The sequence below is a fragment of the Porites lutea genome, chromosome 13, assembly GCF_958299795.1.
Source record: "Porites lutea chromosome 13, jaPorLute2.1, whole genome shotgun sequence".
Taxonomy (NCBI): domain Eukaryota; kingdom Metazoa; phylum Cnidaria; class Anthozoa; order Scleractinia; family Poritidae; genus Porites; species Porites lutea.
The window spans coordinates 917,288-930,032 of NC_133213.1; the positions used below are offsets into that span (position 1 = coordinate 917,288).

Below are 12,745 nucleotides of genomic sequence, written 5' to 3' on the forward strand. Positions count from 1 at the left end.
ACCATAAAGGAATTACAGTATTGCAAAAGCTATTAGTCTAAATTTAAGTACTAATTCAACTAATTAGTACGTGCAAAACATTACAAAACGTTACAGTTCCCATTCATTCATTCATTCATTGATATTAATTTGGTTCTTAATTCAAAGCATTGCGAGATAAATGAAACTAATTGACAGTTAATTAAATAATCAGAGGAATTCATAAGAAGAGATATTAAAGTATCGTGTGAAAGTGATTTGAAGTCAGGTATTTTAGTTTCTAGTTTGGAGAAAAATATGTCTCTGATCTGAGAATAAGCCTTACAATCTAGTAAGAAATGATTTTCATCTTCGATTTTGTTACTTGTACAAAAGTGACATATCCTTTCATTGCGAGGAATGTTTTCATATCTACCTGTTTCAATTCTAAGTTGATGACTACTTATTCTAAATCTAACTAATGCTTTTCTCGAAGGGTTTTTTCTTGTTAAAACTAGGTACGGCGAGGGGCTATAGTCGTCTTTGATTGTACAATAAAAACTGAGTTTTTGTGATTGTTGAAGGGTCTGATTCCAGTAAGAGACGTATTTATTTTTCATTATGCTGATATACCTATTAACTATTGAGTCACTCAATGAATTACAGGAAAAGTCATAGTTTAGATCATAGTAGTCAACCATTTTCATGAGATTAGAGTAAAAGCTAGTTTTTCCGTTATGATGAAGGTCAATTGAAATTTGTAAGGCCTGTTTAACTATAGAATCTTCATCTTTACCTCTCAGATAGTCTAAGTAATTTAGAATCTTTTTATTTATATCAATGATCATGGGAAATTTACCGAGTTCAGCTCTACAAGCAATGTTGGATGCCTTGTTATGTACTTGTAAATAACGTTTACAGAATTGCAAATGGGTTTTTTCAATTGCAGAGCTGTCCCAGGACTTAAAATCTGACTTAACAAAAGCACCCCAAACTTCACTGTTGTAGGTTAGAATTGGTGAAATCATAGAGTCAAAAATTTTACACGCAAGTGAGGGCTTAAGATTATTCAAATCCGTGTGCCGTCTGAGGCTGAAGAGCGCGTGAAGAGCTTTTTGTCGGAGATGTTCAAGCGAAAGTGTAAAATTTCCGGAAGATGTAATGCGAGTTCCTAAGTAAGTATAGTTTTGGACAACGTCGATTACTTCATTGCCTATGCGGAAGTTATGTTCACATTTTCGTGTGCATCGTTGAAAAATCATTATTTTGGTTTTCTTAGGATTTATTCTAAGCATCCATGAGTTGCAATATGAAGATAGTGCGTTAAGGCAGTTTTGTAGACCAAGTTTGGATCGCGATAATATTATCAAGTCATCTGCGTAAAGGAGAGAGTTGAGTCTGGTGCCATTTGGTAACACGAAGGGGTCTGATAAAACATTGTCAAATGAGAACGCTAGATCGTTAAGGTATAAGTTAAAGAGCAGAGGGCTTAAAATGCAGCCTTGCCGCACTCCTCTTGCGTATTGAAAAGATCGTGTTTTGTTATTTCCAATCCTGACAGAGCAGGTAGACTTCGAGTATAGACTCTTAATTAGACTATAAAACTTTCCTTGGACATTGATCTTAGATAACTTATAGAGAGGCCCATCATACTAAACCGAATCAAAGGCTTTCCTAAAGTCAACAAAACACGCATATATTTTCTCCTTGTGACAATGGACATATTTGTCTATTAATGTTCGAAGTGTGAGGACATGATCTGCTGTTCTATTATTTGCCAGAAAACCAATTTGAGACTTGTGAAGTATATTATTTAAGTCAACGTGCTTTAGAAGTCTCTGATTGAGAATTGAACAAAATAGTTTTCCAATACAACTGGAAATACAAATTCCACGGTAGTTTGTTGGATCGCTTAACACGTAACTATATTAGGGACTGACCATCAGAAAAGTTATGGGGGGGGGGGGGGAAGGAGGGAATTTTCGAGCCGCAGGAACTTTTCTTTCGTTATCAAATTCCTTGTGTGAATTTTTTTAGGCCATAGCATGAATATTTTTTAGGATTAACTGGCGTGCGTGAATTTTTTTTCATTTAATTTTCCCTTGGGCGAATATTTTTTTTTGTACTTCGCCCCCCCCCCCCCCCCCCCCCCCCCAATAAGTTTTCTAATGGTCCGTCCCTTAAACGTAGCGAGATCGTGTTGGCATGTCTTTCCTTTCAGTTGTTTCGGGGTCATCAAGCAAATTTAACTAAGCTAATTTCACTAAGGTCCATGACCCTGTTTCCTGCAATGCATCAACCTCATCCGCTTTGTAAATCCTGAAATATGAAGGGGTCACCATTAACTGTATGTACTGTTTATTCATCATCGTTCTTGATCAATGATAGATTGAATACGAGGAAGCGTTGTTGGGGTGATGTGGGGAGGGGAGGGGAGGGAGGGGGGGTCGTGGCTAACTAAAATGTATACTACATCACGACAGAACAGTCGACCCTCCGGGGGTACAAGTTCCTATAATGGTCTATACCGGGAGGGGAGGCTCCACAAAGGGGTACCTTTTTCAAGGTTCAGGTTTATGAAAGGGTATGGATTTCACGAGTGAGTATATGAATGGGTGGTGAAATCTGTCATTTCGGTCTGTGAAAGGAAAGGACCAAAAAGTACAAACAGACGCGTCTGGCATTTAAATGGGATTCGTTCTGAACTAAGTCTGTGAAAGGGGTGCATGCCTTTTTTGTCAAAATTATAAGGGGTTTAACTTTAGGGCGCAGCCTCCTCGTGTAAAACTTTGCTGAGTACCCCCCGGTCAATGGACACTGTAACTGTACTCTTTAAGAAACATTCTGCACAATTTGTTTGGTGTTTTTGCGACAGACAAAGTCGCATTTTAATAGAAATTTGCCTCAGTATATTTGACGTGGAAAAAATAAAGAGAAGAAAAATGAGGAAGGGGAATCATGTCAGACGACATCGGAAATTCTATTTTTATTCTCTGCGTGCTCTCTTGAGATATTGGAAATTCAATACTACTGTAACAATTTAAGTTCCGCTTTCCAGACGATATATAAACTTTCCTGATTTGTCACAAAATTAGTTTGACGCGCACAGTCTCTATAGCTAACGAGTCGTAAGGTGCAGCGTGGTTTGGTTATTTTCAATTTTAGAGCCAAAATGGTGGATTCAATGCTAAGCAAGTTAAGGAAAATGTTATGTGGTAAGACAGGCAGTGTCATGTCCATGCTTTTCATGACTTCTTCCTTTTTTCTTGTTGAAATAATAGTTGGTTATGCAACAAACTCAATGGCTCTTGTAGCTGACTCTTTTCACATGTTATCCGACGTTATTTCGCTGATAATCGGCTTTTTCGCTTTGAGATTCTCCAAACGCAGCCATCGAACTGAGAGAAACACTTTCGGCTGGCAACGAGCTGAGGTTTTGGGTGCCTTGGTAAACTCTATGTTTCTTATTGCACTCTGCTTTTCAATTCTCGTCGAGTCGTTGAAACGACTCGTGGAGCCAGAGTCACTAAAGAACCCAGTTTTGGTTCTCATCGTTGGAGCGGTCGGTTTAGCGGTTAATGTGATCGGCCTCATGTTATTTCATGAACATGGTCATGGGCATGGGCACAGCCATGGTGGTAGCAATGGTCACAAGGATAACCATGGCAATAAGCATGTAACTGAAAATGTAGAAAATAAAAATGTACAAATAGCCATTCAGTCAGGGCCACGAAGGGAAAAAGAGAGCCACAAGACTGTCGACCATACCATACATGAAGGTGAGTCTTATGGTGGACCATGTCATGTTTTTTTCCTCTTATGTCAGGGGCACCCAACGAGAATTTAGTTCAAAACCACTTAAACATAGCATTGTTAAACGTATTTTAGTATTTAAACGGTAGATATACGCATATTTTTATCCCCGAAATATTTTTCATCTGTTCGGATTTCCTAGCTGAAAGTCTCGAGATCCGAAAATCATAGGGACCAAACTTACCTTTTCGAAAATTTCAGCCAGAAAAAAGGCTCCCGAAAATTCTAGGTGAGCTTTTTAGGGTAAAAATCCGTTAAAAATGGGCAATTACACCAATTTTTAGATGTTCGAAAATCCTAGGAGAGGTAGGCAAGCAAGACATTTTACAAAAAATGTTCCGGAAATTCTAGATCTCAAATTCCGAACAGATATTTCCGGAAAATTGACGTTGGGCGCCCCTGTTATGTGATTTCTGTTTTTGCTAGTAAATCATAGTGGCACTAACGACTTCTCTGACAACTTTGCATCAAGGCAATGAAGAGTTTAAAAAAAGCCTTTTGTATTAGATACCGAGATTTAATAAATTAGAACCGGTCTAATGTTCCAGTTTATCAATCGAGACTCTATAGGCTCGTTGTTATGTTTACTATTTTCTCAAGAACTGGAATGTTCGTTTTGATGAACTTTTAGACTAAATTGCAGTTATAATATCGTGGTGATTATAAATAATACTATCATATAACTACGCTATTTGGTATATATAATATTATAAGTGCAACGATCTGGCTAATTGACTTCTTGAGAGATTCACGATAGACTATAATTAACTGTAAGTCAAGATGAAAGACTTGCAATAATTGCAGTAATGAATTATAAATATTTTACAAAATAAATTAATAGAACATTAAACAGTACTTGCTGTTTTTAATATCCGTGTTTCTTTTTCAGAAATTGGGTACTTATTTACTTTTTAAAGGAGAAAGGGTTTAAGGCTGCAAAATGAGACAATTACGCTTGTGTTCGACCCTTTTTGACTTTTTTCAGGGGCACCCAACGAAAATATAGTTCAAAACCACTTAAACATAGCATTATTAAACGTATTTTAGTATTTAAACGGTAGATAAAGGAATATTTTTATCCCCTAAAAATGTTTCATCTGTTCGGATTTCCTAGTTGAAAGTCTAGTGATCCGAAAATTATAGGGATCAAAACTCGCCTGTGCGAAAATTTCAGCCAGAAAAAAGGCTCCCGAAAATTCTAGGTGACCTTTTTAGGGTGAAAATCCGTTAAAAATAGGCAATTATACCATTTTTTAGATGTTTGAAAATCCTAGGAGAAGCAGGTAAGCAAGAAATTTTACAACAAATGTTCCGAAAATTCTAGATCTCAAATCGTCTTCCGAACGGATATTTTTCCGTAAATTGTCGTTGGGTGCCCCTGTTTTTTGGAGCAGTGGCGAGTGTACTCGGCTGTCCAGAATTCAAACTTAGCTATAAGATCAGCTGAGTGAGCTTGTTTAAATAATATTTGTTAACTGGGCTCTAAAATCCCGGCAGTGGGACAGATTAATGTTGTGTTAAAAGCTCGGCTTTAGTTAAGAAGCTTAATATTGATGTGGGTGTTTTCACCCGACTGCCAAAAAGAAATAACAGAAGTCAATTCTATTGACTGAGGTCAACTAACCTATAATCTTGAGAGAACAGGTTTCCGATTTTACTAAAGTTGCATCTAAGGCACAATAAAACTGGAATAGAATTACAATCCAAATTGTAAATCCATCAGTGTTTTTTTATGTGCGAGCTGAACACCCTTTGTCTCAATCGCTTCACATTGTGTCAGACTTCGTGTATAAATTTAGTTTAGTATTTTTCAGTCTCCTTCATCGTTGTTTTTTTAGGCACAGAAAATAATGGAATTGAAACCAATGATGTAGAACAACTGGAGTCTGATCATTCAGCACTGGAAGATGAAGATGAATCGAGGGATAAAACTGATGGCGATGTAGTTTCTAATGGTGAGTGTACAGAGGCCCAAATGAGGATAAGAACATAGAAGACGAAAGTTGCAAATAACGCAGTGCGCTGCCGACTTTATGAAAATAGTTCATTTAATCACTTTACTTTTCGTTTTAGGCAAGGAAACAGTTGGAATTGAGACCAATGACACGGAACATAGCTCTGATCACGGAGAGCCTGAGGATGAAGATAAATCAAGGAATCATTGTACCTCGGCCAGTAATGGTAAGTATAACTGGACCAAAGCGGGACACGTGTTGGGGACTGTAGGGTTCTCGCTTGGCTAGTTAAGGAAGGAACCGAGACTCTGTTCTTCAACTACCACGGCATTTATTCTTCTCAGCGCTAACAATTCTTCTTCAACTACAACAACTTTTCTTCTACTAGCCAAGCCTGTCACCAGCGAATTAAATAATCAAATTGTAGACGTGTTTGTCTGGTTAGCTGACCCTGAGAAGTGAGAACTTCCTATTGTTATCATGTCGCTGAACTAGAATACCGGAGAATAGAATACTTTACACCAAAGAACCAACTGAACGCTAGCGGTAAAATTGCTCTGTAGGACCAAGCATACAAAAGCAGGGACCTTCAGTGCACCTAGAACTCACGAAGGTCAGCTATAATGCCCGAACATGCCTCCCGGTGGGGGCACTGCCATGTATGGGCTATATAGGTATGTGCCGCTGTGAAGGGTATGGTTTTCAGGCAGTTTACTCTAGGATAGGGTATATAAATCAGAGTGTTTGGGTCTAGAATAGGGTATCATTTTTCAGGAAAATGATCAGTTGGTTGAAGATTTTATCTAGACAAGGGAAACAGCTACTCTAGGATAGGGGGATTTGGGGAGTTTACTCTAGTATAGGGTAGCAAAATTCAGCTGAACTAGCTCTGTTATAGGTTAAGGGTTCCAGGGTCCCAGCGGCACATCCCCACCCAGAAATTCCTAAAGTACCCCCCCGAACTTGCCTACTTCAAAGAACTACAATTAAGTTAAACAAATCGTTCAATTAGACCGCAGCGATACTACTAAAAAACTCAGGAACTATCCGTGTGAGCTGCTGTGATTGAATTTCCTTAGACTATCAACTGTTTATGAAGAACAATACGTACAGTACTATAAAATAATCATTCGGATACCCTTAACGTAAGAAAAACCTTAAAAATGCCAAAACTCAAAAACAAAACTAAAAGCAACTACTACTTCATAACCGACACACGCAATACACAGCGGAAAAGAACGGCAACTGACGCAATACGGTACCGTAAATATACCAGCAAAATACCACAAGATAGTGCGATCCAATATTATCTTCAATACCAGCTGGGCCCCATGTCTTGGGCACCCTCAGAAATGTCTGTTTTATTATTTTGCCTGTTTGGTTATTCTAATTATTCTCCAAGTTATCGTTTCAGGTTTCTCCTTCACACAATATTATGCCTTTTATTCCATCCCTAAGTTAACTTATTTAGGTCAGAAATTTAATTTCAAGAAATGTCAATTATTTTCATCTCAGTCGTATCTACGCTCACGTCTGACGTTTTGCATTACGACATGAAAATTTCTATTCTGAACGGATTATGAAGGGCAATTGGCCAGTATCCTTACCTATGTAATCCATAAAACATTTGGAGTGTCTGACGTGTATAGGGCAAGAGAACAGTTAGCTCGCAATACCCTAAATTATTAGCCTGCGTAGCAGGCGCTTGGAAGTAGTGGGTACGAGAAAATACGGGCGCGCGTAAAGGAGACACGCGAGGAGACACCCCTCGCGCGCGCCTGTCTCTCTTTCGCCCACTACTTCGAAGCGCCTGCTACGCAGGCTACTAATTTTTTGCTTTATGATCATTCATCCCTCAGGTGAAGATGAAAATAGCCTCTCATTTTCCAGCAATTCTGCCAAAAGTGACGTCAAAGTCAAGTCAAGCGCTCAATTGAACATGAGGGGGGTATACTTGCATGTTCTGGGGGATGCCCTCGGGTCTGTTATTGTTATAATAAGCGCTTTGATCATCAAGTACGCCTCTGGTAAATGGACGGTTTACGTTGATCCTGGTATGAGTATTCTGATGGTCTGCCTTATTCTGAAAAGTTCCATTCCACTCATGCGAGAGTCATCAATGATCTTGCTTCAAACTGTTCCTACTCATATAAAAATCAAGGAAGTGCAAGATCGACTGTTGGGCCATGTAGAGGGTGTGTTAGGTGTTCATGAATTCCATGTCTGGCAGTTGGCTGGAAATAAAATTATCGGTGAGTTCTGAATATGACTGGTGAATGATCTGTAATTGATAAACGTCTCTTCAGTTTTCGATCACACAGATGACGTCAAAATGTGGCAAAAATAAACTAGTGGCAAACGAGGCAAAAGCGAATGTCTCTCTGATATTCTGACTATAAAGTTTGGCGTCAAGCACAAAACACTAAGCGGGGTCCTCTGCATGTTTTATACCGGCGTCATAACGACAACAATCTCTTCCCCAGAGTCCAGTCCGCGAGGGTAAGGGTAACGCGGTTTCTGGGAACAAGTTTTACGTCATAAATCATTCTCACTTGTTAAATAGGCCTCTTCCGAGTTCCAAAAACTCTCACTTTTAAAGTGGGGCCAAGTGCTCAACCTTTCTTGTGAAAATGAGTTATATTTGCATGAGAATAAAAAAATATTTCCTTATCAGAGGCAGAGCACTTAATCTAGTTTTGAAACAGAGGCCCTGGGGAACTCGTAAATGGCCCTTTGCGCATACTCCCACTTTAATAATTGCCATTACGTAATCCGCTTTTTGCGTTAATTTTAGCTTCAGCCCATATCAGATGCCGATCTCCAGATGAATACATGGGTATTGCCAGCAAGATGAAGGGATTTTTTCACAACGAGGGTATCCACTCTACTACGATCCAACCCGAGTTTGTAACTGATGGCAAAAAAGGTAATGAATGTGCCTTGGAATGTGGGCAGGACAAGGCATGCGCAGGAGAGAGATGCTGTCCTGAGGAAACTGGAACTGAACTAAGGAAACGTTCTCCACTGAATCACGACGAAGGCACCATAAATCATAGGTTCAATATGGTTTAGATTTAGTTATTTTCAAGGACTGTATTCTCTTAAAGCCCTCCAACAGAATCATCTAGAACACTTTTATTTTATCATTCAGATTTTGGATTGTAATTCTAGTTAGCGGTCAGGTATTTGGAGGGTTGCTATCATCTCTCATTTTCAGATTTAGACAAATCTCTTTTCCTAGAGATGAATATAGAGTCGAACGGTCCCGGCGGACGGTCTCGGCGGACAATCCGTATATTGACTCTTAATTAAACCTCTCTACAACGGTAACGGCCGCTATATCGTGTCCCTAACTGCCATTCTGCCCAAAATAACCTCTCGACAACGGCCAGTTTTTTCAGCGAGTGATGAATAAGTCAAGAATGGCCGTCATGAAATTTGATACGTAGGCGCGTTGATGACTGATCGCGGCAATTGTATTCATTGATTGCTACATGCAGTAAGAACAAATTGTCTACGATACTTGTTCGTTTTGTCACGTTAACAGTTGTTTCAAAACATTATTCAAGTTTTTTGTGTGTTTTTATCTCTCTATATATTATTTATGATTGTATTACACTCTTTTTTTGTAATAATATATTTTATAAGAATATCGAGGCTAAGATTTATGAAAATTTATGAATATTTTAAGAATAAACCGAAGGCCGAGATTTTGAAAAAACGGCAAAAGTAGACAACAACTAAATCGCAAAAACCTTTCACTAACTATAATTGACACTCCCAAACATTCTTAAACGGAAATGTCATGAGCTATAATTTAAGAATAATACAAATTATATTTTCAGTCTTAAATCATGTAGCAGAAAAATAAGAATATTCAGCATCATAGTGTATTCATAGTGTAACATCTTCGGACATAGTAAGCATGAACATAGCACAATAAAAATGTTGTACTCCTTAATAAGAATTTGTCGTATTACACCCCTACCTCCCCATAACGGCCACTTCTAGACAACGGCCTGACTTTCTCCTGCCCCAAGGTGGCCGTTGTTGAGAGGTTGGACTGTATGACCTCCGCCCACTTAAGTTACCATCAACTCACAGGCGATCTCGTACATTTCCTAAACGTCATGATTTATTGATTACATTATTATTTAAATCATTGATGGAGTTGAACATTTCTGGAGATTAAACTATCGTACTATCATATGTTTGCAAGAGCAAAGAACAGCTCCTTGTGTTAATTGTGATGCTCCAAAGCATAGTAAGCCATTTCCATGTTTCAAAAACCTCCCAGATCCAAACTGAAGCCAAGTACAGCATCTGTCTTTAAAAATTGAGTTTTCGCGCAAAGGCTTTGCACGTAACCATGCTTTAAAACAGAGGCTCGGGCAATTCGTAAATGGACTATTTAGTTTCGTAAGATGGATTTGATTCCTTGTTAGTTCTGTAATTATAATCGTTGTGTTTAGGTACTGTTGGAAAGTAAATTAAAATTATATCATTTCTTTTTCACTGTCTTTACATAACCACAATCAATATGCGCCTGAATAAATTTTTAAAAGCAAGACGGCGTAGCAAGAGAGAATTTCAGCGATTCTAAAACTGATCTATGCGAACTTGAGGGATGACTTGTTTGGATATCTTTTGATGACCAAGGATTGAAAAACGAGGCTACCGTTTTGCAAGTTCACTTGAGGGCTCAGAAATATACTAAAATGAAGATCTAGACAATTATTATCCAGACAAGTTCATTTCCCTGTGAACTTTCTAAAAGACTCTTTCGTCTGATTTAATATGGGGAGGGACCTCTCGCGACGCCGTCGCTCGCTCGGCCCCCTTCGCGGCCTCGCTCCGCTCGCATAGAAACTCGTGGGGTCGACTTGTGGCAAGTCTAATTTTCCCGAGACTGACGAGAACATTATGTCAACGCAATCTGACAACTCAAAGCAGTTACATTTTTCCCCACTCACCTGTGCCGGTAACCGATTACATTCACCTTCCCTTATTTATTTTGTTTCAGTTTTAATTTCGGTTGTCCTCTTTTGAAGTTTTTTAGTAACATCACTTCATTATAGAAATAAATTATTTCTAATGTGTGGCATGTCAGTGTTCCATCATGGTAAATTAAGGATGTGACTATTAAAGGCTACATATGAGTAATTCCGTTTTAAGACAAAATCCATTAGGAAACTGAGTAACTTTCATTTTCAGTGGACAAAAACCCTGTACCAGTATTTTCAAGCATATTGCATTATTTTTCACACTTTTCAAGGGCCATAAATGCAATAAGTTGTTTGAAATAACTCTGTAGAAAGGGTTCTTATTGGAGCCCGTGAAAACAAACTTCAAAAGCCTCAAATTTCACAAAATGAAATCTTACGCATGTCGATTTTACCCGTGTTTTCTCAATTCCTGTTAAATTTGAAATTTATTTTCTAAAAAAGAATGCGATATGGCTTTAAAAATTCTCGGTACAAGGCTTTTGTCTACTGAACATTAAAATAATGGATTCCGTCTTAATTGCTCTCTTGATAAAAGGAAAAGAAAGATTATTTCATATCTAGGGAATTGAAGATGATGAACATATAACTTAGGTCTTGACCGGTTGAATTGTAATTGTAGTACGTGAGTAGAATAAAATTGTGTCCACTCGCAAATGTTCTGATGACTCGCCAACTTTGAGTCCGACTTAAACATTTCAATGATCGATTAACTATTTTTTACTGCAAAATTTTCGCCGACGGTTTGGTTGTTGGTTCCTCAATTTCCGAGATTAATCCACACCATCTCTGTTTTTCTAAATGCACTTTGAAATGGCTTTAACTTAATTAAAGAAATATGAAGTTGCCGGTTTCTAAGGAGCAGAAAAAGCACTGATTATTCAGTCCTAGTAGAGTGCTAGTATCTGAGCTGTAAATAACACGTGCCAGCAAAGTCGGCACATCATCGTTTATCTATTTTCTGGCCATAAAAAAATCTCGTAAAGGAGAAGAATAATTTGTATCTGTCAAATGAGGGCCCACGATTTGGACATCATTACATTATTCTGCTCATCAAAAAGAGTTAACGGAGAACATAACCTTACTTATAAGCCTTTCAAGAAAGTTTCCTAACTTTTCAAGGTTTTTGAAAAATTAAAATTCATTCAGTTAACCAATACCCAAATAATAATAAAAAAAATCCTTAGAAACTCATCAAAAATCTGCTAACATTTTGATGTAAGATATTCTTCATACGTGATGTTTCTATGGTTTTTATCATCGGACAAGCAACTTCATTGTTGACATTTCCGTTCAAACTTTATGAAGTAGAGCCCCAAAATTAATAGCCTTACTCAGGTAATGGACTCTGTATGTTAGAATAATTATGATCACTTTCCCTTACGGTAAAATCAGCCAATTTTTCCGCCTACTATGCGAAAATTACAACTATAGCCACCTGTTTTAATCGAGGTTGTTACGAATTGTCGCAAAATGTCAAGGTAAAAGGACATCGCATAAATAAATACGGAATATTAGGACCGAGAAAAATTGTCAGGTTTACTGTTGAAGTCGCATGCAGCGAAACTAACAATGTTAATCAAAATCTCCTTGCTTACTTTGTCCATTATAAAACTGAGCTTAAGCGAAAGTTAAAACAATTGCAGGCGAAATATCAATTAACAGCTGCAGATAAAAAGGCCGTTTATGGCTTGGTATCTGAGGCAAATGTACCACGAGATGTAGAGTGAAAGGAAAAATAAAACATAAAAACAACTAAGGAACAAAAGAGGGATGGCAAAAAGTGAAGGAGATCACTTCAAAATATTCTTTAAGCAATCAAACATGTATTTATAACTTAAGAATATTGAACTTAGATTGTAGCGATATTGTGACCAAAAACAAATTTGCCCCGTGCATTTGCAGATTGCTTTCGATTCAGCAAGAAGGAGATTGAATAGTCGGAACATTATGCCTTTAGTATCTAGAAGGAGGCAAAAAACCCCTGTCAGATAGTTCATTCAAATCAATCATTTC

The 12,745-nt window shown here is 38.0% G+C and overlaps 1 protein-coding gene across 1 annotated transcript; it reads left to right on the top strand.

Moving 5' to 3' along the window:
* Positions 1 to 3,048: 3,048 nt before the first annotated feature.
* Positions 3,049 to 10,246, top strand: LOC140923010 (uncharacterized). The gene is made up of 5 exons (XM_073373064.1): positions 3,049 to 3,737; positions 5,610 to 5,726; positions 5,845 to 5,952; positions 7,586 to 7,978; positions 8,521 to 10,246. Exons 1-5 carry the CDS (start codon positions 3,131 to 3,133, stop codon positions 8,796 to 8,798), a joined length of 1,503 nt encoding a protein of 500 aa, XP_073229165.1. The 5' UTR covers positions 3,049 to 3,130; the 3' UTR covers positions 8,799 to 10,246.
* The last annotated feature ends 2,499 nt before the right edge of the window (positions 10,247 to 12,745 follow it).

What these genes read in the sequence shown, in the direction of transcription:
- LOC140923010 (XM_073373064.1), top strand. Translation starts at nt 3,131, where the DNA reads ATGGTGGATTCAATGCTAAGCAAGTTAAGGAAAATGTTATGTGGTAAG. An exon ending in TGGCGATGTAGTTTCTAATG is followed by an intron (nt 5,727 to 5,844) that starts GTGAGTGTACAG and finishes TTTTCGTTTTAG; the next exon opens with GCAAGGAAACAGTTGGAATT. An exon ending in GGCTGGAAATAAAATTATCG is followed by an intron (nt 7,979 to 8,520) that starts GTGAGTTCTGAA and finishes CGTTAATTTTAG; the next exon opens with CTTCAGCCCATATCAGATGC.